This window comes from Pan paniscus, chromosome 6 (assembly GCF_029289425.2).
Source record: "Pan paniscus chromosome 6, NHGRI_mPanPan1-v2.0_pri, whole genome shotgun sequence".
Taxonomy (NCBI): domain Eukaryota; kingdom Metazoa; phylum Chordata; class Mammalia; order Primates; family Hominidae; genus Pan; species Pan paniscus.
Window position 1 is genome coordinate 186,271,460 of NC_073255.2, and position 22,004 is coordinate 186,293,463.

The 22,004-nt window shown below is 57.0% G+C and overlaps 1 protein-coding gene across 20 annotated transcripts; it reads left to right on the forward strand.

The window, feature by feature from the left end:
• Positions 1–75: 75 nt before the first annotated feature.
• Positions 76–22,002, forward strand: KRBA1 (KRAB-A domain containing 1). 20 transcript variants are annotated; one of them, XM_008968801.4, is made up of 17 exons: positions 170–314; positions 4,797–4,923; positions 5,260–5,379; positions 6,086–6,241; positions 6,635–6,790; positions 7,678–7,809; positions 8,041–8,214; positions 8,985–9,140; positions 9,903–10,100; positions 10,566–10,739; positions 11,138–11,311; positions 13,773–13,925; positions 14,435–14,617; positions 15,394–15,588; positions 15,675–15,815; positions 16,919–17,023; positions 18,456–22,002. In XM_008968801.4, exons 1-17 carry the CDS (start codon positions 303–305, stop codon positions 19,295–19,297), a joined length of 3,198 nt encoding a protein of 1,065 aa, XP_008967049.3. In that variant the 5' UTR covers positions 170–302; the 3' UTR covers positions 19,298–22,002. The 20 variants fall into 20 exon arrangements, 17 of the variants coding, with proteins under 17 accessions (XP_054971485.1, XP_054971486.1, XP_063462480.1 ...); XM_057302780.2 differs by having other exon boundaries at positions 6,638–6,790; XM_063606411.1 differs by having other exon boundaries at positions 6,638–6,790; positions 15,679–15,815.
• Positions 22,003–22,004: the final 2 nt, after the last annotated feature.

Here is a 22,004-nt window from a genome sequence, read left to right on the forward strand (position 1 = left end):
GAGCCGGCGCCGCGGCGCCTTCTGGGAAGTGTAGTCCGCGTCTGCGCCGGCCGCCGGGCCGCCGAAGCCGGGGGCTCCGGGCGGAAACGGCACCACCCGCCAAGGGATGCGAGGCGCGCGGGGCGGGCTCAACGAGGCCGGGGGCGGGCCCGGGCGCGCCCACCCCCGCCCCCCCCCTCGGCCCAGGCCCCGGGCCCCGCCTTCTCCTGCGCGGACCTGGGCCGCCGCCGACGAGGGTCGCGTGCGCCCGCGCCAGGGGCCGCGCCGGAAACCGAGGAGTGGCGGGGAGGCTGAGCCCGGGGATGGCGCGCCAGGTAAGGCAGGCGGACGCGCGGACCCCTCGGCGCAGTGCGGCCCCGAAGGCGGCAGGGCGAAAAAGAGCTGGGACCCCCCCGCAACTTCTGGATCGGCTGGGCGAGGCGGGGCAGGCCTGATGCTCAGGGGTTCGTGCCGGGAAGTTCAGGTCCTCGGACAACCTCTCTCCAGCTCTCCGCCGCCGGTACCCACGGCCCAGTCTCCACCTGGGGAAACCCCCTTGGCGTGGCTTGTTTCATTACAAGTTATCCTGGTAGAGTGGGCATGAAGGCCTCGGAGGCAGTGAGTAAATCTCATACTTCTGTTCTTGGTGGAATCCTGGATCCCGGGGGCTGGGGACGTGGAAATGGGGAGAAACAAAGATAGAACAAACCCCAAGTTTTGTCTTGGGAAGCCTGCAGGTAAGGCGTTTAGATCTGAGAACTGGAGGGAGAGCCCCAGGCCGTGACAGCCTGGGCACCGTTTGCGCTAGGTTGTGTGTGGGCTGTGACGATGCTGGGAAACTCTGGTGCTGATATCAGTGAGGTATCAGGTATCTGGTGCTGATACCAGCAACTGCTCCACGTTCTTCTGGATGGGCACCTGGAGCCAGTTCTGCAACCGTGGTGGCTCCTGAGCTTTGGCCAGTCCGAGGCAGCCATGGATGGGGGGCAGCGTGTGACTAGGCAGAGCAAACACTGTGCCAGGCCCTTGGCGTCATTAGTGCCCCCAAGCATTTGGGGAGAAGGGAGAGGCCAGGCAAATTAGATGTTGTTGGGCAGGGACAGTCAAATGTCCTTTTCAGGTCTGGCTGCACAGTTAAGTAGCCTAGGGACACCCTGGTTCAGACATGCCCATGGCCCCATCCTAAGGCCTCCTCATACCACAGTTTCCTGTTCTGTAAAGTGAGGAGTTTGGGCCATTGACCTTTCAGATCTGATGAGGGGAATATCCTCACACTACGTAGCTTCATGGAGAAGGTGGCCAGGAGTGACCTTGGGGAGTGGTAGGTCACTGTCAGGTGGAGAGGAGCGGGGAGGGTTCCCAGAAGCCCAGGGCGATGTGAGCACAGCCTCCAGGTTGAGAGGTCCTGTGGCAGGGTCTGATCAGGGAGCCCGAGCCTGAGGCCCACTGGGAGAGCAGGTCTAGGTTGGGAAGGACTGTGAGAGAGGGGCAGGTCCAGCAGGCACTGAAGCTGCAGTTTTTGTGCTGGGCTAGTGACATGGTGGAAGGGTGATGTTAGGAGGACCACTGTGCAGCTATGAGCTAGGAGGCTGCCCGGTTGCAAGAGTCCTGGGTCAGCCCAGAAAGCTTTTCTCCATTGGTTGGGGGAAGGAGGTGAAGTGGGGCCCGAGGAGGAAGGCCGGTGGTGTGTGGGCAGAGCCAGCCAGTGGTGGCCTTCCTCCTCCCGAAGATGAGTGTTGTAGCCCAGGTGTTTGCACACTCACACTTGCTCACTCCCTCACACACAAAACCCTCACTCTTTGCTTTTTCTGGGGAGAGGGAGGCCACTGGCAGAAGCGCCTACCCTGGCCACAGTCAGTTCCCATTCTCATTTTGTAAGAATTTTGTCACAAAACAGTTTGTCTTGAGGCTGAGATGGTGAGAGGCCTGGAAAGCATCTCTTACAGATTCCTGGAAGAACTGGGATATATTTAGCCTGGAGCGAGAGAGACACCGGTGGTCAGGAGCAGTATGTGGAAGAGCTCAGCTGGCAGGCTCAGACCTGCAAGCGGGCATTAGGCAGACAGGTCTGGCTGCAGTATTACTAATCATAGCACTTAATATTAATAGTCCCCGCATTTGTTCTAGGCACTATTCCTGTATTTGTTTTGTCTTCACAATATCTCTATGAGGTAGGTTGTTATGATCCCAGTATTATAGACGAGTTCACTGAGGCCCAAATAGGTTAGGTTTGGCTGAGGTCTCATAACTAGTATGAAACAAGGCAGGGATCGGAATTCTGGCAGCCTGGCTCCTGAGGCTAAGCCCCAGTCACCGTGCCCTGCCCTGGTCTCTGGGTCCGGAACCTCTTAATGGCCACATCAGGTCAGCAGTGGTACCAGTGGAACCAACATAGCTGGTATCATGTTCTTACCTAGAGCTCAGACCTGCCTTGCCAGCTCTGTGTTGAGCCATCAGAATGTCATGTGGGAACCCTCTGCCTGGCATGAACCAAAATTCGAGACTCCCAGAAGGAAAGCAGGGGTGTGGCACACACCACGTTGTTTGCTCAGCCTAGGCACCTTGAGCCACTCCCATCATTTAGGGAATGGTGGGAAGCCTCCTGACACCTAAATACCTGGAAGCCAGCCTGAGCCCTCCTGGCAAGCAGGCCTTCCTAAGGACAGCGGTCTAGGGCTGCTCTGCACGCTCTTCTGCATAGACCCTGATGTTGGCTACATTTTCTCTGTTCCAAGATGCTAGGAAGAAATGTAAATAACTCTTTGAGAGAAGTTTCGGAGGGTGTCTGAGACTGTTCCTGAGAGGGAGTGACCATACCTGGGCCAGAGCCACAGAGGTTTGCTCAGGGAGAGTCTGCACATCGAGGCAGGAGGCAAAGGCTGCGGCGTCTCACTGCCCATTAGCCTCTGGGCCTCCGGGCCTCAGGCAGGCAGTCACGGGAGGGGCTGCCCCTTGCCAGGGGTGTAGATGCAGCCTGGCCAGAGGGGAGCACTGGTAAGTGTGACTGCATGGGACAAGTTATCAGCTGTTCAGGGAGAACAGGCAGAGAGCCCGGCAGTAAGTGGACAACAAGGCTGCCGGTTAGTGGCAGGGACGGTTTTTTGTTTTTCTTGAAACAGGGGCTGGAGTACAATGTTGTGACCTTGGCACACTGCAAATTCTACCTCCCAGGTTCTCCTGCCTCAGCCTCCCAAGTAGCTGTGATTACAGACACCCACCACCATGCCCGGCTAATTTTTGTATTTTATTAGAGATGGGGTTTCATGTTGGCCAGGCTGGTCTTGAACTCCTGACCTCAGGTGATCCACCCACCTGGGCCTCCCAAAGTGCTGGGATTACAGGCATGAACCATCACACCCAGCCTGGGACAGTTTTTAGAATCACTGACCTGGGTGGGTGCAGGGGCTCACGCCTGTAATCCTAGCACTTTGGGAGACCAATGTGGGAGAACCACTTGAGCCCAGGAGTTCAAGACCAGCCTGGGCAACATAGTAAGGTCCTGTCTTAATTAATTAATTAATTAATTAATTAAAATAACTGCCCTGAGCAGATGAAACAAGCGGTGAATTGTCTTTGCTTTATTAGGAGCGTGTTCGTTTTCTTTAATAATTTGTTCTCACAAATAAACAGTTTAACATTCATTTCTCAACAGGAAGGACCCTTCCCATAATTTACCTTCTGTTTGCTTAATTTGCACAGTTAATTTTTGCCATAATTTTAAATTCAAGCCTATTGATGCTGGTCATTTTCTAGTGTCTGATGGCCACTTTAAAGTCCACTGAAGGACTTTTTTTTTTTTTTTGAGATGGAGTCTCGCCGTATTGCCCAGACTGGAGTGCGATGGCGTGATCTTGGCTCACTGCAACCTCTGCTTGAGGCAGGGTCAAGCAATTCTCCTGCCTCAGCCTCCTGAGTAGCTGAGATTACAGGTGCCCACCACCACACCTGACTAATTTTTGCATTTTTAGTAGAGACAAGGTTTCACCATATTGGCCAGGCTGGTCTCGAACTCCTGATCTCAGGTGATCTGCCTGCCTTGGCCTCCCGAAGTGCTGGGATTACAGGCGTGAGCCACCGCACCCAGCCGAAGGATTATTTTGTAAAGAAACATAGACAAAAATGTTCGTGTTATTTTAAAAAGCCGCAGGGTAGGAGGAGATGAGTACAGAGAATAGGAGATAGGAGTACAGAGTGTAAAGGAGCCTGGTGACCCAAAGCTTCCAAGGGCAACCCCAGGTTTCTTCTGAGCACTTCTGTAAACCCAGCACACAAACTAGGTGGACAGCAAGAATGTCTTCTCTCACAGCCCTGCAGACCCGAAGCCCTACGTCACAGTGTGGGCAGGCCACACTCCCTCTGAAGGCTCTGGGCCAGGATCCTTCTTGCCTCTTGTGGCTTCTGGTGGCCCTGGGCATTCCTTGGCTTGTGGCTGCATGACTGTAGTCTCTGCCTGTCTTCACACAGCTTTCTTCTTTTGTGTCTGTCTCTGTGTCTCTTCTGATAAGGAATGAGTCATACTGGACTAAGGGACCCCCCTACTTAGGAGTATGACCTCATCTTAAGTAATTCCATCTGCAGGGACTCTGTTTCTAAATAAGGTCCTACTTACAGGCGTGAGGGTTAGGACTTCAGCGTGTCTCTGCAGAGACACAGCTCACCCCCAGCACTGTCTCTTGAGGGGATTCCTGCATGTCAGACCCTGGCTATTATCCTGGAGTGTGCGCCTGGAGGCCTAGGTGGGGTTACCAAGTGCAGGGACAGCTAGGCTGTCCCCTCTGGGATGGAACAACCAACCCCCCCGGAGACTGTGCCTGCAGGTGTCCATCACCTTCAAGGACTTGGCCGTGCGGTTCTCGGAGGAGGAGTGGCGGCTCCTGGAGGAGGGGCAGAGGGAGTTCTACCGAGACGTGATGCGGGAGAACTACGAGACGCTGGTCTCTGTGGGTAAGGACAGGAGGGAGCAGCACGTGTGGCAGGAGCCTGGTGGGCGGTGGAAGGGAGGCCGGAGTCCCTGGGACCCGGCAGCCTTCGTCTTTCCACCTGAGAAATGAACACGGGGATCGTTCACGCTGCTGCTATTCTATGTCCCGGGACCAGGTTCTAGGTACAATTCGGTGGGGGTATGCGGCGGCCTCTGAGGTTCCGACCACTCTGCGGTTCTTTGAGTTTAAGTGGTCACGTGAATGTGCACAGACCTGCAGGGGCCTGGGCTGCGATGCAACTGTGTGCGAAGCGGAGACCACTCCATTCCCAGGGCCACAGTTCCCTCTTCTTTCCCAGGGACAGCTGAGCTGCTCCCCCTCTCTGCTTTCCTGTCACCCTCAGAGCCTGGAAGAGCTGTTGGGGGAGGGAGCCACGCTGATGAGGGGCAGGAGCCTGCTGGTTGTGGAGATCCCCAGGGTAAGTTATCTGTCAGACTTTGGGTGTCTCCTCCCACTCATCGGTCCTCAGCCCCAGGCAATGCGTGACCTCAGCCTACTCAGTCCAGCCTCTCACCTCCCTGCCTCCCCTACTGCAACCTCCCAAGCTTTCACCCCTCATCCCTCTGGGCTGGAAGCCTGTTATGCAGAGAAGCACTCAGAGAAAGCCTGGGGTCACCCTGGAGAGTACCTCCTGCCTCAGGCCCCCCACCCGCCACCACCCTGAAGCCTTATCACAGCCACCCCTGCAGAACCTGCCCCAGCTCCCAAAAGTCCTGCCACGAGGCTTACATCCCAAGACCTCAGATGGTGGATGTGCTCCACTGGCCCAGATTGGGCAAGGCCAGGCATTTAGGGGGTGCCAGGAAAGGCAGAGGGCCCAGATGGTGGGAGAAGTGTGGCGGCAGCCCGCCTGGGCATTCCCCTGGGAGGCATGGAGATTAATGAGTAACGTAGAACAGAGGAGCCCTGTTACCCAGGCCCCGCCCCCATGCCCTGGCTGTCCCTTGGCCAGAGCGCCTGGCTTGAGCCCAGGTCCTCTATATCTCATGGGACATGATGTCTCCTCTGGCTGCTCCTCATGTGGCTGGGAGGATTACGTGAGATGCTGGGTGTGAAAACACGCACGTAGGTGTGAGTGCTGAGCAGCCGCAGGGGTGCGGGGGGTCACTGTGGCCTCTCTACAGGGGGACAGCCCCGGCACAGCCTGCACCTCACAGCCCTGGTGCAGCTGGTGAAGGAGATCCCAGAGTTCTTGTTTGGAGAAGTCAAGGGCGCTATGGACAGCCCCGAGAGCGAGAGCCGGGGAGCCAGCCTGGATGGAGAGCGAGCGAGCCCCGAGGGTAAGTCAGACAGTGGGGCAGTGCACGCAGCCTCCTCTGCACTCCCCATGATGAAGCGCAAGTCCATGGCACTGCACCACATGTGGGCTTGCAGGCACAGGCCGGGAGGCAGAGTCACCTGCTGTTCCTCATGGCTAGGCTGTGTGCCGCCCTCTGAGCACATGCCCATAGCTGGCGAGAGGGCAGCTCTGACTTTAGCATGGTGGTTTCTGTGTGGCTTTGTCACCCTCCACCCACCATGGCCCCATTCAGAGCCCAGTGATGACGACACATAGGTGGCTGACATCCTGGTCATTGTTAGCAGTACATGGCAAGGGAAGGACCCAGAATGTGACAGTGTGACAATGTTAGGGGCATCTTACCAGTTGTTGATTCTCCCTCTTTTCCCGACAGCAGCTGCGGCAAGAGAGCCCTGCCCTCTCCGAGGCCTGCTCAGCTGCCTTCCAGACGGCCCTACCAGCCGGCCCCACCTGGCCACCACGCCCACCGACAGCTCATGTTCCAGTGGCCCAACTGGTGACGGGGTCCAGGGAAGTCCTCTCCCCATCAGTGAGTCTGACACAGCAGGGACAGGGAGAACCAGCATTTCAAAAGCCCCGATCGTGGCGTCAGAGGACCTGGACCCTGTGCCCTCTTCATTTTTTTCTAGGACTCAGTTCCCTTGTTGTGCTGTTCTTTTGTTAACAAAGTACGCCAGGGAGCAGGACAACATATTTAGCCTCTGGTGTAAACACCAAAGAGGAGGTGTGATGCTCAGCCCCTGGGGAGCCTGTCATCCCGCCCCGATCACTGAGCACTTTGTACACAGAAAGCCTCCGGCAGTTTCTAACATGCAGGCCCACGGCCAGCAGCATTGACCTACCTGTGTGCACTGGTCTGATCCTTAGACCGTCTCATCACAGCAACCCTAACTGCAGAGCAGGTCAAGGGGAGCTCCTAGGATTTCTCTGGGGTCTCATTTTATTTTTAAAACTTCTCACAAATTTTGCATTTGTCTGTTTTTATAAAAAAATACTTCAAATTTATATGGAATAAAATTGGCACTCCCAAAAAGCATACCCCATTTAGCCGTGGTTTCATCTGGTGTTCAGGGGTCGTCGGGCACACTTCTCTGGGGTTCTGTGTGCCCTGTGTGTGCCCTGGTTTGAGAAGCGTGAGTGTGAGATTGTGGCCTACATGTCGAGGCTGCCGGCATCACTTGCTGAGCCAAATTCCGAGGCTGGGCTCAGGGGGAAGGGTCTGGGAGTGTTCACAGTGAACCAACAGTCTTGCTGTTTCCAGTTAAACCAGAAAGAAACGGTAAAGGCCCTCAGCCCTCCTCGAACAGGGACTTGGGTGGCTGGAGAGGGCTGTCCTCTATGGGAACCAGATCTGGGGTGATTTTCCAGAGTCTGGAGCTGGGGCTAGAAAGGCGCTCTTGTCTTCTCCTGCAACAGAAACTGCCGACAAACCGTGGCCTACAAGGAAGGAAGGCCCAGGAGCCCTGGGCGGGGAGCCCAGCCCTCCCACCCATAGCCCCAGCAGAAGGAAGAGCCACAGAGGACAGGAGAGAGGGACCTCGGAGGCTGGTGAGAGGCGGGCTTTCCTTAGTGGGGTGGCGATGGGGAAGTGTGTTTAGTTCACACGAGGAGGTCATGCTGCTCCCCCGCCTGGGCCTGGTGGCAGCTCCACCGGGCAGGCCTTGGCTGCGTTCTCACGGGCGGGAATCTCAGCCGCCCGGAGACCTGAATGCTTGCCAAAGCGCTCCCGGTGTCCTGTCAGGACTGCACTGACCCAGGCCCACCTTGCATGTGCCACAGGAATTTCTCCTGGGAACAGCCCCTTGCAAGGCCTCATCAACTGTCTGAAGGAAATCCTTGTGCCTGGGCCCCGGCACCCCGCGACATCCCCAAGCTTCTTGCCACCTCTCCCTAGCCTGGGCACGTCCAGGCTAACCAGAGCAGACCTGGGGCCTGGGAGCCCGCCCTGGGCAGGTGAGTCCTGGGGCCTCAGGCTGAGGTCTCTGAAGCTTGGTTTGCATTTCAACAGCGATTCCTCCTGCTCCAAACTGTCTCCCTTAGGGATCATTACCAGCTTGGTCGCTGCTGTGTTGCCAGTGTCACCTTTCTGGAGCCAGGTGGCTCTCTTAAGGGCAGCGTTTGGGAAAAGGAAACTCGGAAGCAGGCTTTGCCCTGGTTTCTTCATGTCTCTTCCTCCTCCCGACTTGGGACCCGAGGGGAAGAGCTGCAGAGTTCATGTGTTGCTTTGCATTGACGCCAAGCATGATGCATGGGGTGGGCTTGGGCTCTGGACAGCATGGTGGAGGGGCCAGGGCACAGGTCTTGGAGTCAGACCCAGAGAGGCTCCTGATGCCTTGAGCCTAGGCTGTTCCTACTCACAGGGCCACAGTGAGCTTAGCTGCAGTAATGTGCTTACTGTACAACTCCATTTTCCTCAAATGTAAGTTCTGTTCAGGACCCCAGAGCTATCTCAAACAGTGACCCTGACAGCCCACTTCCTTCAATTTGTCCTCAGAGTGATGCCACTTGTCTGCCTGCAAGGCGACTTCCATGGCTTCCCTCTTTGCCCTGTCCGGTTCTGGCAGGTGTGTGGACCCAGGCACTGGGAAGACTCAGCGAGCCACTGGAAGAGCCTCATCTTCAAAGTTGGCCCCACGCCCTTCTAACTTGTCCCCTGTTTGTTGTTTGTCATGAAGGCTGAGGACACTGAGCTCCAGGTGAAAACATGTTCCTTTTTCCTTTAGTGAAGACCGAGGCGGTTTCAGGGGATTGTCCCCTCCAGGGTCTGCTAAACTGTCTGAAGGAGCTCCCCGAGGCCCAGGACAGGCATCCCAGTCCCTCAGGAGTGGGGAACCGACGGCTACAGGAGAATCCAGGAGCCTGGAAAAGGGGTTCTGGAGGTAAAGGCTTCTCGCTGGGCTGGGAGGGCCCCCAGACATCCTACATTACCCTGCCCCAGGCAGGGCTGTAGGTGGCCCCCACCACAAACACTCAGGCCCCCATATTGGCCTGTCGGGAAGAGGAGCCGGATGCGGGGGATCCCCACTGTGTAAGTGGAGCGAGCTGTGTGGGAGGGGCTCGGTCAGCACTTGATAATTCTCAGGCTGGCTCTTAGAGGAGGAGCTGGACATTCTGAAAGGAAAGTGGGGAGGGAGCGAGATCAAGAAATAGAGGATGGAGCTCTAGCCCAGCACACACGCAGCTCCTCATTGTGGCTTGGGGTCCTGTGTGTTTGGGTCAGGTTTCTGCCATGTGTGTGAGAGCTGGGAACCCCAAATCCTAATTATACCCACCCAGCCCACACATGGGTTCATGTTCCGTGCATGTCACCTCAGCTTGTTAGCTTCTCAGAACAAAGCCCTGAGCAGCTGGGTTGAGTCAGGTGTGCTGGCCATGGAGAAAGACATGATTGGTGCTGTCTGGGGAGGGCCGACTTCATGCCTGGTAGAAACCTTGGAGGCACCCCAAGGGGCCATGGTAGGGGAGGAGGCGTGTGACTCAGGTCTCTGCTGGTGATTGACAAGTGACAGCAGTCTGAGCCAGTGACTGCCGTGGAGGCACAGGGGCTTTGGAAGCCCCTCCTAACCCTATAAAGGCCACAAGGGATTCTCAGGGTGAGTCCAGGCCTGAACCTTGGGCTTCCCAATGGCCTCCTCCCGCAGGGCCTGGATGCCTCCTGACCCCTCCTCCCTGTCCTGGTCTTGGAGCTGGCGGTCTGCTCTCTGTGAAGATGGAGAACAGCTGGGTCCAGAGCCCCCCAGGACCCGCATCCTGTCAGCCTGGCAGGCAGCCCCTCAGTCCCTCAGCCACTGGAGACACCAGAGGGGTCCCCCAACCCAGCTGGGGCCCTGAGGCTCAAGGTGAGGCCTGAGGTTGGCTGCTCTGGTGGTCTTCCCCATGGGCTTGTCAGTCCCTGGCAAGGTTCCAGTAACCCCAGGGAAGCAGCTCTCAGCAGGGAGCCGCCCCCTGGCCTTTCTTCCCAAGCAGTGAATCCCTTCACCCACGGCCTCCTCAGCCCAGGCCTTTGTCCAAGCCCCCGCTGCCTCGGGGCCTTCGTTTTGCAGTGATTCCTGGCCCTGAAAGCTACCCCTGCTGACGTGTGGCCCTCCTCACTCCCCTCCTATCTTCATGCCTTCCAGGGAGCAGGGTGGGGGGCGAGAGCCGATCAGTCTCCCACAGAAGGGTTTCCTGCCTGGCAGGTGCCAGAGCCTGGTACAGGACTCGTCACCCCTGCAGAAAGCACGTCGGGTAGAGCCAGCCAGGGGTCTGATGGGCAAGGCTGGAATGTGTGGGAGATGGTAACAGGGTGCTCTCTCCTGTTCCAGCTGCCAGTGCCTCAAGCTCACCGCTGGAAGCCCTGGAAGCCTGTCTGAAGGGCATTCCCCCAAATGGGTCGTCACCTTCCCAGCTGCCACCCACTTCTTGTTCCCAGAACCCCCAGCCAGGAGACTCTAGGTCTCAGAAGCCTGAACTGCAACCCCATAGATCACACAGTGAAGGTAGATTGTGGCCATGGGCGCGGGGTGGCATGTCCCTGAGCGTGGCAGCGGAGGCAGATGCTGAGGACTGTCGGGTCATTGTGTTCCCCGGCCTCCTGAGACACAGGCCCGTTCCCCCAGGCTGCCTTTCATACTCGCCCCCAAACAGCCGCCCGCATGTGCTGAAAGCCAGTGCAGATCTTCCTGCCGTACTTCCTTCTCTCAGAACTCTCTCCAGTCACGAGACTCACTGTGGGGTTTCTGTGGGTCACGTGCTATGGGAGTTGAATCAGTGCCACAGGGAAACCCTAGTGGGAGATACTTTGGGGCAGGGTCTTCTGGTGCCCGTGCACCCCATGGCCCAGGAGTCTCTTCTCCAGTGAGCCTCCTGGTGACCACAACTGTGCTGTTCCCTACAGAAGCGACCAGAGAGCCTGTTCTGCCTCTGGGTCTGCAGAGCTGTGTGAGAGATGGCCCCACCAGGCCCCTGGCCCCCCGAGGAACCCCCACCAGCTTCTCCTCATCCAGCAGCACCGACTGGGACCTGGATTTTGGGAGTCCTGTGGGGAACCAGGGGCAGCATCCTGGAAAAGGTGAGCTGGGCCAGCCCGAGGCTGGGGTTCATCCTGGGAGAGGACTCGAGGCCCCTTGCCCAGTCCCTCTGGCTTGACTGGGTCAGACCCCCATGCCCATGCTGGGAGCAGAGCCAGGGATACTGAGGCAGGAGCAGATGGGGGACTTATCTTGGGTGGGTTGTGGGAGCCTAGGGTGGAGGGGGGGCTCCATTTTAGTGACTTGTCTCAGAAGGGACAGGACAATGTCTAAGATTTCTTTTAAAATCTTTTTGGGCTGGGCACAGTGGCTCACGCCTGTACTCCCAGCACTTTGGGAGGCTGAGGCAGGAAGATCAGTTGAGGCCAGGAGTTTGAGACCAGCCTGGGCAACATAATAAGACTCCGTCTATACAGAAATTTTTTTTTTTAAATTTTGAGACGAGTCTAACTCCTGTTGCCTAGGCTGGAGTGCAGTGGCACAATCTCGGCTCACTGCAACCTCCACCTCCCGGGTTCAAGCGATTCTCCTGCCACAGTCTCCCGAGTAGCTGGGATTATAGGTGTCCGCCACCGTGCCCAGCTAATCTTTGTGTTTTTAGTAGAGAAGTTTCGCCATGTTGGCCAGGCTGGTCTCGAACTCCTGATCACAGGCAATCTGCCCGCCTCAGCCTCCCAAAGTGCTGGGATTACGGGGATGAGCCACCGCGCCCAGCCTGTACAGAAGATTTAAAAAATTATCTGGGTGGAGTAGCACCTGTAGTCTGTAGTCCAGCTACTCAGAAGGCTGAGGCAGGGGATCACTTGAGCCCCAGCGTTTGAGGCTGCAGTGAGCTATGTTCACACCACTGCACTCCAGCATGGGTGACAGAGTGAGACCCCCATCTCAAAAATAAATACATAAAAATTTCCTTTTTGCATTGAATTCCTTACCCCAGCCACAAAGAATTGCCTGTAATATCAAACTGACCCCCAACTTAGGAAAACATACAGTGAGGTTCATGTCAGAAACATTTGAGCGTGTGCTTGGTGACCTGTGCCTCCCCCGGTCACTCCAATCGAGTTGCTCCTGCAGACTTGGGGATCTTGCAGGACTCCAGCATCCCCTCTTGGCCTTTTTATTTCCCCCACCTGGTTAATCCAAGTCCTCTTGGTCTGTGTTGTCCTGCCGACACCAGTCCCTCCGTGCTCACCTGTGTCCTGACTGCCAATGTATTCACCGAACAGGCCTCTCACAGCAGCCACAGCTCTGGCCAGGCCTGTGGGGCCTGTAGAACAGGCCTGGGGCCTGCCAGTGTCCACAGCAGCCTGAATTCCCAAGCCCCACTATGGGTTAGCCCCTTGGGTGTGGGGCTTTTCCCCTAAAGTGCAACTGACTTCATAGGTAATATGATCACATAGCTTTGTTCAAAAGCTATAAAAGGTTATGTAGGGAAAATGAAGCCTTCGGCACTCCAGCCCCTCCTGCCACTGCTGTGCGTTCACTCCCCTCCTCCTCCTCACACAGAGGGCAGCATCTATACATGCCCCCTCCAGGCTGCCTTTGTCGTCAGCATTTGTCTTTGACCCCTTTCTATACTTTTCATATTCCTTGGCCACTAGCACCAGTTTCTTCTTTTGGACAGCAGTGTGGTATTCAGTAGCATGCTTCATGTGTCCTGCCTGGGCAGACTTTGTTTACTAAGTAACCCAAACTGCAGGATATTTCACACTGCCTGTCAGAAGCTTCCAGCCAACTCCCGGCTCCCTCTGTTGCCCCAGAACTCAGCGAACGTGCTGTGGAGAAAATGCATGTGGGGGTCCTCTGGTTTCCAGCCCTTCCTGGTCTGGAAGGGCTGGTCCCTGCCCTTCCAGCCTGTGGACATTCAGAAGTTCTGAGGGTTACCCTCCCGCCCTGTGCCTGGGCCCAGAGTCGTCAGCAAATGCTCTCGGGAAAGAGAGTGGCAGCACTGTCCGCTTTATTAGGAAGGGCTCTCCTCACTCCAGAGTTTCAATCCATCTAGTTCCTGTTACTCGCACAGCTGTCACTGGAAATAGGATGTTTGCAGTGTATTTAGTTCTTTCCTAGTTGAAGTTGCATGCATGTTGGCCTGCCATGGCCCAGAGGCCAGGGGGCCTGTGTTGTTCCCCTGCTGTGAGTGGTGAAGGAAGTCTTAGCACATTCCATCTGTGGGGCCATCCCCTGTGCTGGGGACACAGGATGTGTCATCCCTCACGGTGGTGGCAGCTGGGTGTGCTAAGGAGGACTAGAGCTCACACCTGTGGCCAACGCCCTCATGACAGCCGCAGGCCAGGCTTCTGTGTGGGTGGCCAGGACAGGCCAGGCTTCTTCCACGGCAGCCAAAGCAGGGCCGCCCCAGAGCCAGGACTGACACGTCCAGTGCTCTGTGCCCAGCACCCCTGTGACCCCCCTTCCCTGGACACAGCAGAAGACAGGGGGCTTCTGCAGTTTGCAGAGATTGAGCTACAGTCCCCCTCATCTGTGAATGTTTGATCTTCACAGGAAGCCCACCAGGAAGCTCCCCGCTGCAGGGTCTGGAGAATTGTCTCAAGGAGATACCTATGCCTGCGCTGCGGCCTGCCTGGCCCTGCTCCTCAGCAGCAGACAGGGGACCGAGGAGAGCAGAGCCCAGGAACTGGACAGCAGACAAGGAAGGTAATAGTGGCTGCCGGGGCCCTGGGTGTAGACAGGGCTGCTCTGAGGATGCCCTAGGCGCTGCACCTGTGGGCTCAGATCTGCTCCTGAGCCAACATGGTGCTCTGGAAACAGGCCTGGGCAGAGCCTTGTTGGAGGCCAGAAAGCCAGATAGTCTGCAGCACACATGTGTAGACCTGCTGGCACCTTAGTGCCACTGTCTGCGGTTCCACCATCCCAGCTGGAGCTGGCTCCTTGTGGCTGGGTGTCCTTGTCCCGGCCGTGCCAGCCCCACGAGCCTTGGTGTCTGGGCACCAGTCTCCAAGCCCAGGGGTCCACGCAGCTGGGTCTGGGAATAGAGAGGTTCTGGAGGGTTCGGGCGCTCCCTGGAACATGACAGATGGGTGTTTCCCACACCTGATTCTGGTGTGCCTGAGAGCCCAGCAATGGCAGAAACTGTTCCCTGTCCCTTCTGTGGCAGCACAAGGCCCCGTGGGGCTGACAGGCCTTCTGATTTCTCATTAAAACAGGACTGAGGGCCGAGGCCCGCGAGTCAGCCCGTCTCGGGCAGAGTAGGGGAGAAGTGCCCACCCGGAGCCTCCATCTGGTCAGCCCACAGGTGTTCACCTCCAGCTGCGTCCCCGCCTGCCACCAGCGGGGGTTCAAAGACCCTGGGGCCACCAGGCCAGGAGTGTGGAGGTGGCTCCCAGAGGGTGAGCTGGCACCTGCCCTCGGTACTGACAGCCCCGCTTCAGTTAAAGTGTTTGACAAGGAAATAGACTTCCCTCTCTGTCCCTCTGTTTCTTCCCCATCTCTCATCCTTTCCCTAGAGGACAGAAGCTGGTGCCAAACAGAAACTGAGGTTCGCTAAACAAGAAGATAAAGTGTCACAAAGTGCTGACAAGGAGCGGGGTCGGGAAGATCATTGTTTGTGTCCATCCATTGGGTTTCTCCAGTGGAGAAGCTTCTTGAGGGGGCTCCTGCCGTCCACTGCTGCTGCTTGGTTTAACTTCCAGCAGAATTCCTTCCTAGATCTGCTGCAGGGCCTGCTGGGATGCCTTTGCTGAATAAATGCGGTTTTGCTGACCCTCCCATCAGACAAGGATGGGCCCTAACTGAGCCCCACCCTTGGGCTGCTGGCCCCTGTGAGATACTGGGGTGCAGGGATGGCACCTGCCTGGTGGGAGAAGCCGCCTGGCCTGTGAGACCTAGGCCTGGCTAGAACCTGACTGCTAATGGCTTCCAAGGACTGGAGACTTCCAGAAAGTTCCCCAGCAGACTTTCCAAAGCTGCTGGGGTCCTGGCCAGGCTCTGGCTTCACTTTTGTCCTCTTTCTCTGGCAAGAGAGGCAGCCATTTAGTCTCCACTAGAACGCATGCTGATTGTGGGCTGAGCTGAAAAGGGGACTGGTTCTGTGTGCCCAGACACTAAGGCAGAGGCCTGGCTCTCTTCAGGCTGATGACAGAGCACTCTCTGGTCCCCTGCCCAGGGTCTGCCCCCAAGCCCTCCCCGCTGCACTGCCTGGAGAGCGCCCTGAGGGGGATCTTGCCTGTAAGGCCCTTGCGCTTCGCCTGCATGGCAGGCCCCAGCCCTAGCCCCAGCCCCGGCTCCAGCTCGAGCTTCAGCGGCTCTGAAGGAGAAGACCCGAGGCCAGAGCCTGAGCTCTGGAAGCCGCTCCCCCAGGGTGAGCCTGTGCGGAGAGGGAGGATAGCAGGGTGTGTGCCAGGGCGCCAGTCACCACTCTGATGCCAGCTTTGTTTGTGACGTTAGACAGGGACCGCCTTCCCAGCTGTAAGCCTCCTGTCCTTCTGTCCCCATGTCCTGGTGGGACCCCTGCTGGCAGCAGTGGCAGCAGCCCTGGTGAAGAACCCAGGAGAACAGAGCCCAGGTACTGCAGCGGCCTCGGTGCAGGTGAGCCTGGGGTCTCCTGAGGGGGCGCCCATGCGTCCCCCAGAGGACCAGGAGTCCAGACTGGATCCTCTGAGTCCTGCCTGTCGCTTTGCCTGGCTCTTGCCAGGGAGTCCTGCACATTGGCCATGCTTTAGTTCCCTGTAAGGTGAGCTGTGTCCGAGAAGGAGGGCGGGGCTGCTGGGGGTGCTGGTGAGCAGCTGCAGGGAGGTCTGAGCCACTCACTTGATGCCACGTACACGGTGTTTGCACTTGCTAATATACACGTGTGCATGTAGACAGATGTGGATGTATTTATACAATAATAGCGTATGCTTTTAAAACTTGGCAATCAATAACAAAAGTCTCAAAAGTGAGATTTCCCCAGCTGGGGGTACTTCTTGGAGAGTGTCCCATTAGGAAAGCTAGAATGCTGCCTATTGCCCCAGGCCACCTTGCTTCTCAATCTCACTGTGACCCACTGTTTGCTCCTAGCAGAAAAAGCAGATGGGACAGGAGACAGGTCCCGGTTGCCTGGGAGAAAAGAGAGTTTAGAGAGTACCTGCTGTCCTGGCCCCCTCAGGAGTGCTGGAGGACGAGGACGAGGAGGGAGAAGCAGTGGTAGAAGGAGGGAGAAGCAGGGGAGAAGGAGGAAGAGGCCAGAAATGGTCAGGGGAGGGAGCTCTCCCCAACTCCTGCAGCTGGCTCCATTTACAGGCATTGGCCCTAGTCTGTGTAGACCCGGGCTGTACCACATTCTTCACTCTGCAGTGGGCCTAGCGGAAAATGGCAGAGTGGGCTGGGTGTGGACCACAGGATGCCCCAGCACGCCCTTGGAAGTCTCACTGGGGCAGGACCCGCAGATGAGAGTCCTTTTTCCCAGCTGCCTTCCCAGCCGCCTCCTCCTGCCGGAGCCCCCTGCATACAGGGCAGGAACACCACACACACACGCACCGCGGCGGGTCCTTCCACCAGAATTAGGCTCCCTCATGGGCCAAGTTTCCGTCTTCTATCTCATTTAATCATTGTTTAAAAGTTGAGAGTTTGATATTGTTTTAGGGTATGTCAGAATGGCTCTGGCCAAACGATCGTCTCCCTGCCCCAAGGTCTCTGTGCTCTTTCTATAGGTACAGCTCAGGATCCCTGCCCGGTTTCTCAGCTGGAGAAAAGGCCCAGGGTTAGTGAAGCATCCAGAGGCCTGGAGCTTGGACATGGAAGACCCAGAGTTGCAGGTGAACTGGTGACTTCCCCCATTCCCTCTGCACGGGCCAGGACCCAGAGCCCCAGCTTGGGGAAAACAGCCTTCCAGGGTCAGTGTTTGGGTGATGGGTAGGAAGTCTCACCTGTAATGCACTTCAGGTTGTATATTTCCTTTCAGTGTTTTATCACAGAAGCAGTTGGGATTTTCATAAAAGCAGACACACCTTTTAGAGGTGGAAATTGAGAAGTGAAGGATCAAAGTTTGGGGCTTGAGGGGACTTTAGAGAATAGGTGAGGAAACTGAGGCTAGGATGACCTGGCCATGGTCATTGTGAGAGGGTTGGCTCCGTGTCACACACCTGCCCCTACGGACTCATGGTGGAGACATGCAGGGGGCCTGGCACCTAGTGCCCTGGGTCACTTGGGGACAGCCCCACACCAGGAACTTTCAGTGTGGCCTGCAGCAGGTTCTCTTACTGGCTCAGGATGTTGGCTTCTGTCCAGGCACCACCACTTTGCTGAGAGCTCTGAGCTGCCTGGGGCCACTGAGCCTTGCCTGTCCTCTGTAGAAGTCCTGGCTGGGGTCTCCAGGCCGAGATCCTTGTTGATGAACTTGACCAAACAGCGGTTGGGTCCTTTAGCTACTCCAGTCTTCACTTTTTCCTCGGTTTAAAGCCCTGGAGGTGCCGAAAAGAGCAGGGCAGAGCCACAGCTGGGGGCCCAGAGAAACAGGGAAGAAACCATCTCTGCGCCCGGCCTGGGGCTAAACAGGTTAGGAATGGCAGGTGCCTGGCCAAGCCTTTCCTGTGGTTTGCCCAGGGTTGGGACCAATTCCAAGGGAATTTAGGGCGAAGGATTAGGTGATCTTTTTTTTAAAAAAAAAAAAAAAGCTTATGACTCCTATGAATCTGTAACTTCTCAATAGGGAGAGTAAAAGCAGAAGGGGGTGGGAACCCTTGTGGTTTGCCTGTAACGAAGAGCACTGAGTTCTGGAGTGGCCCCAGGGTCACCCCACAAAAAAATGCGCAGAAGGCCCTTGGCTTGCCTGGCCCTCCTGGCCCATCTCCTGGTGCTCCCACGGCCTTGGCCTCATGCTGTCTCGGGGGCTCTGGACCTTTCTCACTGACTCCTAGGGCAGGGTGCCATTTGGTCTCATCAACAACACAAAGACCCACCGATTCCTAGAAGGTGGGAAGACCGCAGTTTAGGAAAGCCTGGTTACCACAGAAACCCAACCTGTGTTTGATCCTGCCCATCAGTTTGGGGAACAGCCAGGAGACATAGCCAGTTTTCATGCCATAAGCATTGGCATCTGCGTTCTCAGGCCTCACCCACCTTCCTTCCTTTCTGGAAGCTGGGCCTTGGAGGAGGCAGAGTACTGAGCACCCTTGGTTCATGGGACCTCTGGGGAGAGAAAGGTCCTTACAAACCAGGAACTCTGACCGGTCCTTGCTCTGGTTTTAGCCAAGACCCATGAGAGGCTGCTCCCCCAGGGCCTGCCTGAGCTGCCCAGTGAGTCTCCCCCTCCGGAGCTGCCCCCTCCGGAAGCTGCGCCTCCTGTGTTGCCAGCCTCCTCCCTGCAGCCGCCATGCCACTGTGGGAAGCCCCTGCAGCAGGAGCTGCACAGCCTCGGTGCTGCCCTTGCGGAGAAGCTGGATCGGCTCGCCACGGCGCTGGCAGGCCTGGCTCAGGAAGTGGCCACCATGAGGACCCAGGTGAATCGGCTGGGGAGGCGCCCCCAAGGCCCTGGGCCAATGGGCCAAGCTTCCTGGATGTGGACCCTCCCACGGGGACCTCGCTGGGCTCATGGCCCTGGTCACAGACACCTGCCCTACTGGAGGCAGAAGGGACCCACGAGGCCTAAACCAAAGATCCTGCGTGGCCAGGGAGAGAGCTGCAGGGCTGGTGACCTGCAAGGACTCTCCAGAGGGACCGCTCGCCGGGCACGTCCGCTGCCTCCAGACGCTCCCCCGGCAGAACCTCCTGGGCTCCACTGCAGCTCTTCCCAGCAGCTGCTGTCCTCTACACCCAGCTGCCATGCTGCGCCGCCTGCACACCCCCTCCTCGCACATACCGGGGGCCACCAGAGTCCCCTTCCCCCTTTAGTGCCTGCTGCCTTACCCCTGCAGGGAGCCTCTCCTCCTGCAGCCAGTGCAGATGCAGATGTGCCGACCTCAGGAGTGGCACCAGACGGGATCCCAGAGCGGCCCAAGGAGCCGAGCAGCCTGCTGGGAGGAGTGCAGAGGGCCCTCCAGGAAGAACTGTGGGGTGGGGAGCACAGGGACCCGAGATGGGGGGCGCATTGATGGCATTCCTCTTCTCCACATCTGCTCGTTCTTGCCGAGGGTGCAGTGGTGGCGTGGAAGCCCTGTCACCCCACCCCAGGACACCCTCTCCCAGAGGACGCCATCTCCCTTACTGTTGCTGGGAGCCTCGCCCTTTGTCCCAACTGGGTAGAGCCCCCAGGTGCTGTTTGCTCAGAAGGCTGCTGTGGGGGTGCCTTCCTCAGCCTCTGGCCCTCTTGGCTCAGATTCAATCAAATGTTGCTTCCCTCTCCTGTCTTTCCCACTGGAGCCGCCCAAGCTTGTAGGTGGGTGGTGTGCATAGGCCACGTGTGCCCCACATATGCAGGGGGTGCCCCACACAGCTAGAGCGGCCAGGAGAGCGCCTCCTAACCACCAGCTGTTCCTGATCTCAGGAGCCTTGAAGGGCTGGGCTCTTGCCTTCCTGGAGTAAATATTGGCACAGATTTCATTTGAGAGAACTCAGCCCCCTGGTCTAAGCTGGACTTACCTCTGTGGATTCTGAAATTAAAGAAGTGAGTTGCTAAGGAAGGCCCTGACTCCTATAGAAGGGAGCTCCATGTGGGCCCACGCTGGGGCAGGGCTGGTTGTGCCACCAGCACGCTGCCTCGTCTCCCAGACATCCTCGAGAACATTCAGGAGTGTGCCAGGAAGGGCAGGGCAATTCCCACAGGACTCCTGGGGCACACTCTGAGTCCCCTGGGGCTGCCTCACAGAGGAACCCTGACTGGGCAGCTTCAACAGCAGCACATATTGTCTCTGTCCTGGAGGACAGAAGTCTACAATTCAGGTGTCAGGTTCAGTTCCTGCTTTGGGCTGGGAGGGAGGATTGGTCCCGGGCCTCTCCCCTTGGCCTGTAGATGGCTGTCTTCCTGTTCAGATGGTGTTTTCTACACAGCTGTCTCCAGATTTCCCCTTCATATCAGGGCAGCAGTTGTATGGGGTTATGGCCCACCCTAATGACTTCATTTTAACCTGATTACCTCTCTAAACACCCCCTCTCCAAGTGAGGTCACATTTGGAGGTACTGGAGGTTAGGCCTTCACCATACACATTTGGGGAGGGGCACAGTTCAGCCTGTAACACACCGAACGGGCTGGGCCAGTCTTCCTGGTTTTGTCTTGGGAAAAGACATGACCAGGTATCACTAGCCCACTTCTGTCCTGGTTACCGGAATGTGCCTGCTCCCAGCCCGCTCAGCTGGCGCTTGGCAATGCGTTGGAACCAGCCTGCCTGTCATTCCCTTGCATCATCTTCCCAAGAGGCAGAATGCAACCTGTGTGCCCCCAAATCCCTTATTTGACCTGAGGTGGCTTCAGGACCTGTATGTGCACCTGTTGACTGGCAGGGCCAGCCTGGTGTGAGCTGGCACACTTAGCCCTGTCCTCAGGTCCCTGAGGAGCCTGGGACACCAGCACTGTGGCCTGGGGCAATGCTGGCTGCCCACCATGACTACAGGAGCAGTGCCTTGTGGCTGCAGCGCCCAGTGTGTCCCTCAAGTCAGGGTCACTGGGGACACACTCGGAGCCTAAGTGCCCTGCAGCTGAGCTTGGGAGCTGAAGCCCTTGCTCTTTGCCACCCTGTAGAAGCAGCAGGGCAAGGACACCTGTCAGAGGGGAATGCCCGCAACGGACTGAACATCACAAAGGGATGGGAAGATGCTTTCAGGACTAGAGTGAGCCCCGAGGTGACTGTCTGGAAACAGATCCTAAGACCATACAAGTAGGATGTTTGTTGAAATACGGAGGCTGTTCGCTCACAGCCATGCTTGCACAGAATCAGGAAGGGAAAGTTTCTAGGTTGCTCCTGCCTGAGGAGCTCTCCTTGTAATAAGCAGGGAGCAGTGCCGGGCACGTTTCAGAGCCACGGCAAGGGGTGGGACACAGTTTCAGAGGGGGGTTGAGAAGCGAAACTGCCCCTGCCCTGACTCTGGCTGTGAGGAGAGGACTCTTGCCCACCCCTGCTGCAGCTGGTACAGTCCCATCCTGCCTGCCTGTCCTCCCATTCTCCTTTCCCTTCTAAGCAGGGGTCACTGGGCTGTCGACTCAATGGGAGGGGGGACACCTTACACTTCCATGTGGCACATTAAGGTGGTTTTGCTTTGCTGGCTTCCGAAACAGCCACCACGCAAACCCTAGTTGACAGGCACAACTGAACAAATGAGCATGGTGGCTGTAAGTGACTGTCACAGTTAGGCAGCCTTCAACCAGCAGAGCTAGGAAGAGAGCTCGAGCCCTCACCAGTGCCGCCAGCACTCGGCGCATCCTCACCCTGGGCACAGATGCCCCCTCCCAGCCTTTGCCTGCTGGGACAGACCAGGGTATTATTTTCTGGCCACCCCCAGGGGTCCTGATGGAAGGGAGGCTGGCCTGCGGGGTGCAAGAACCACGATTCACTGCTCCCCGCTGAAGGTGCTTGGTCAAGAGCAGCAGGCATGCTGTTAACCTTTGTGCGGGTTTGTGTTTTGGATGTGACTCCTATGCACAACCTAAGGATTTTATCTCATAAACCATCTTGATAGATTTTGCTCGTCAACTGGGAGCCCTTAATCCATTTAAATGTAATCGACTGACTGATTTATTGAGGCTTTAACAGACTTTCTTACTTTGTGCTTTTTGTTTGTCCCACCTCTTCCGAGGGGCCTTTTCTTCCCTGCCTTATTTTGTATTAACACTGTTGTGGGTTAAAAAAAATTCCATTCTTTCCTCTG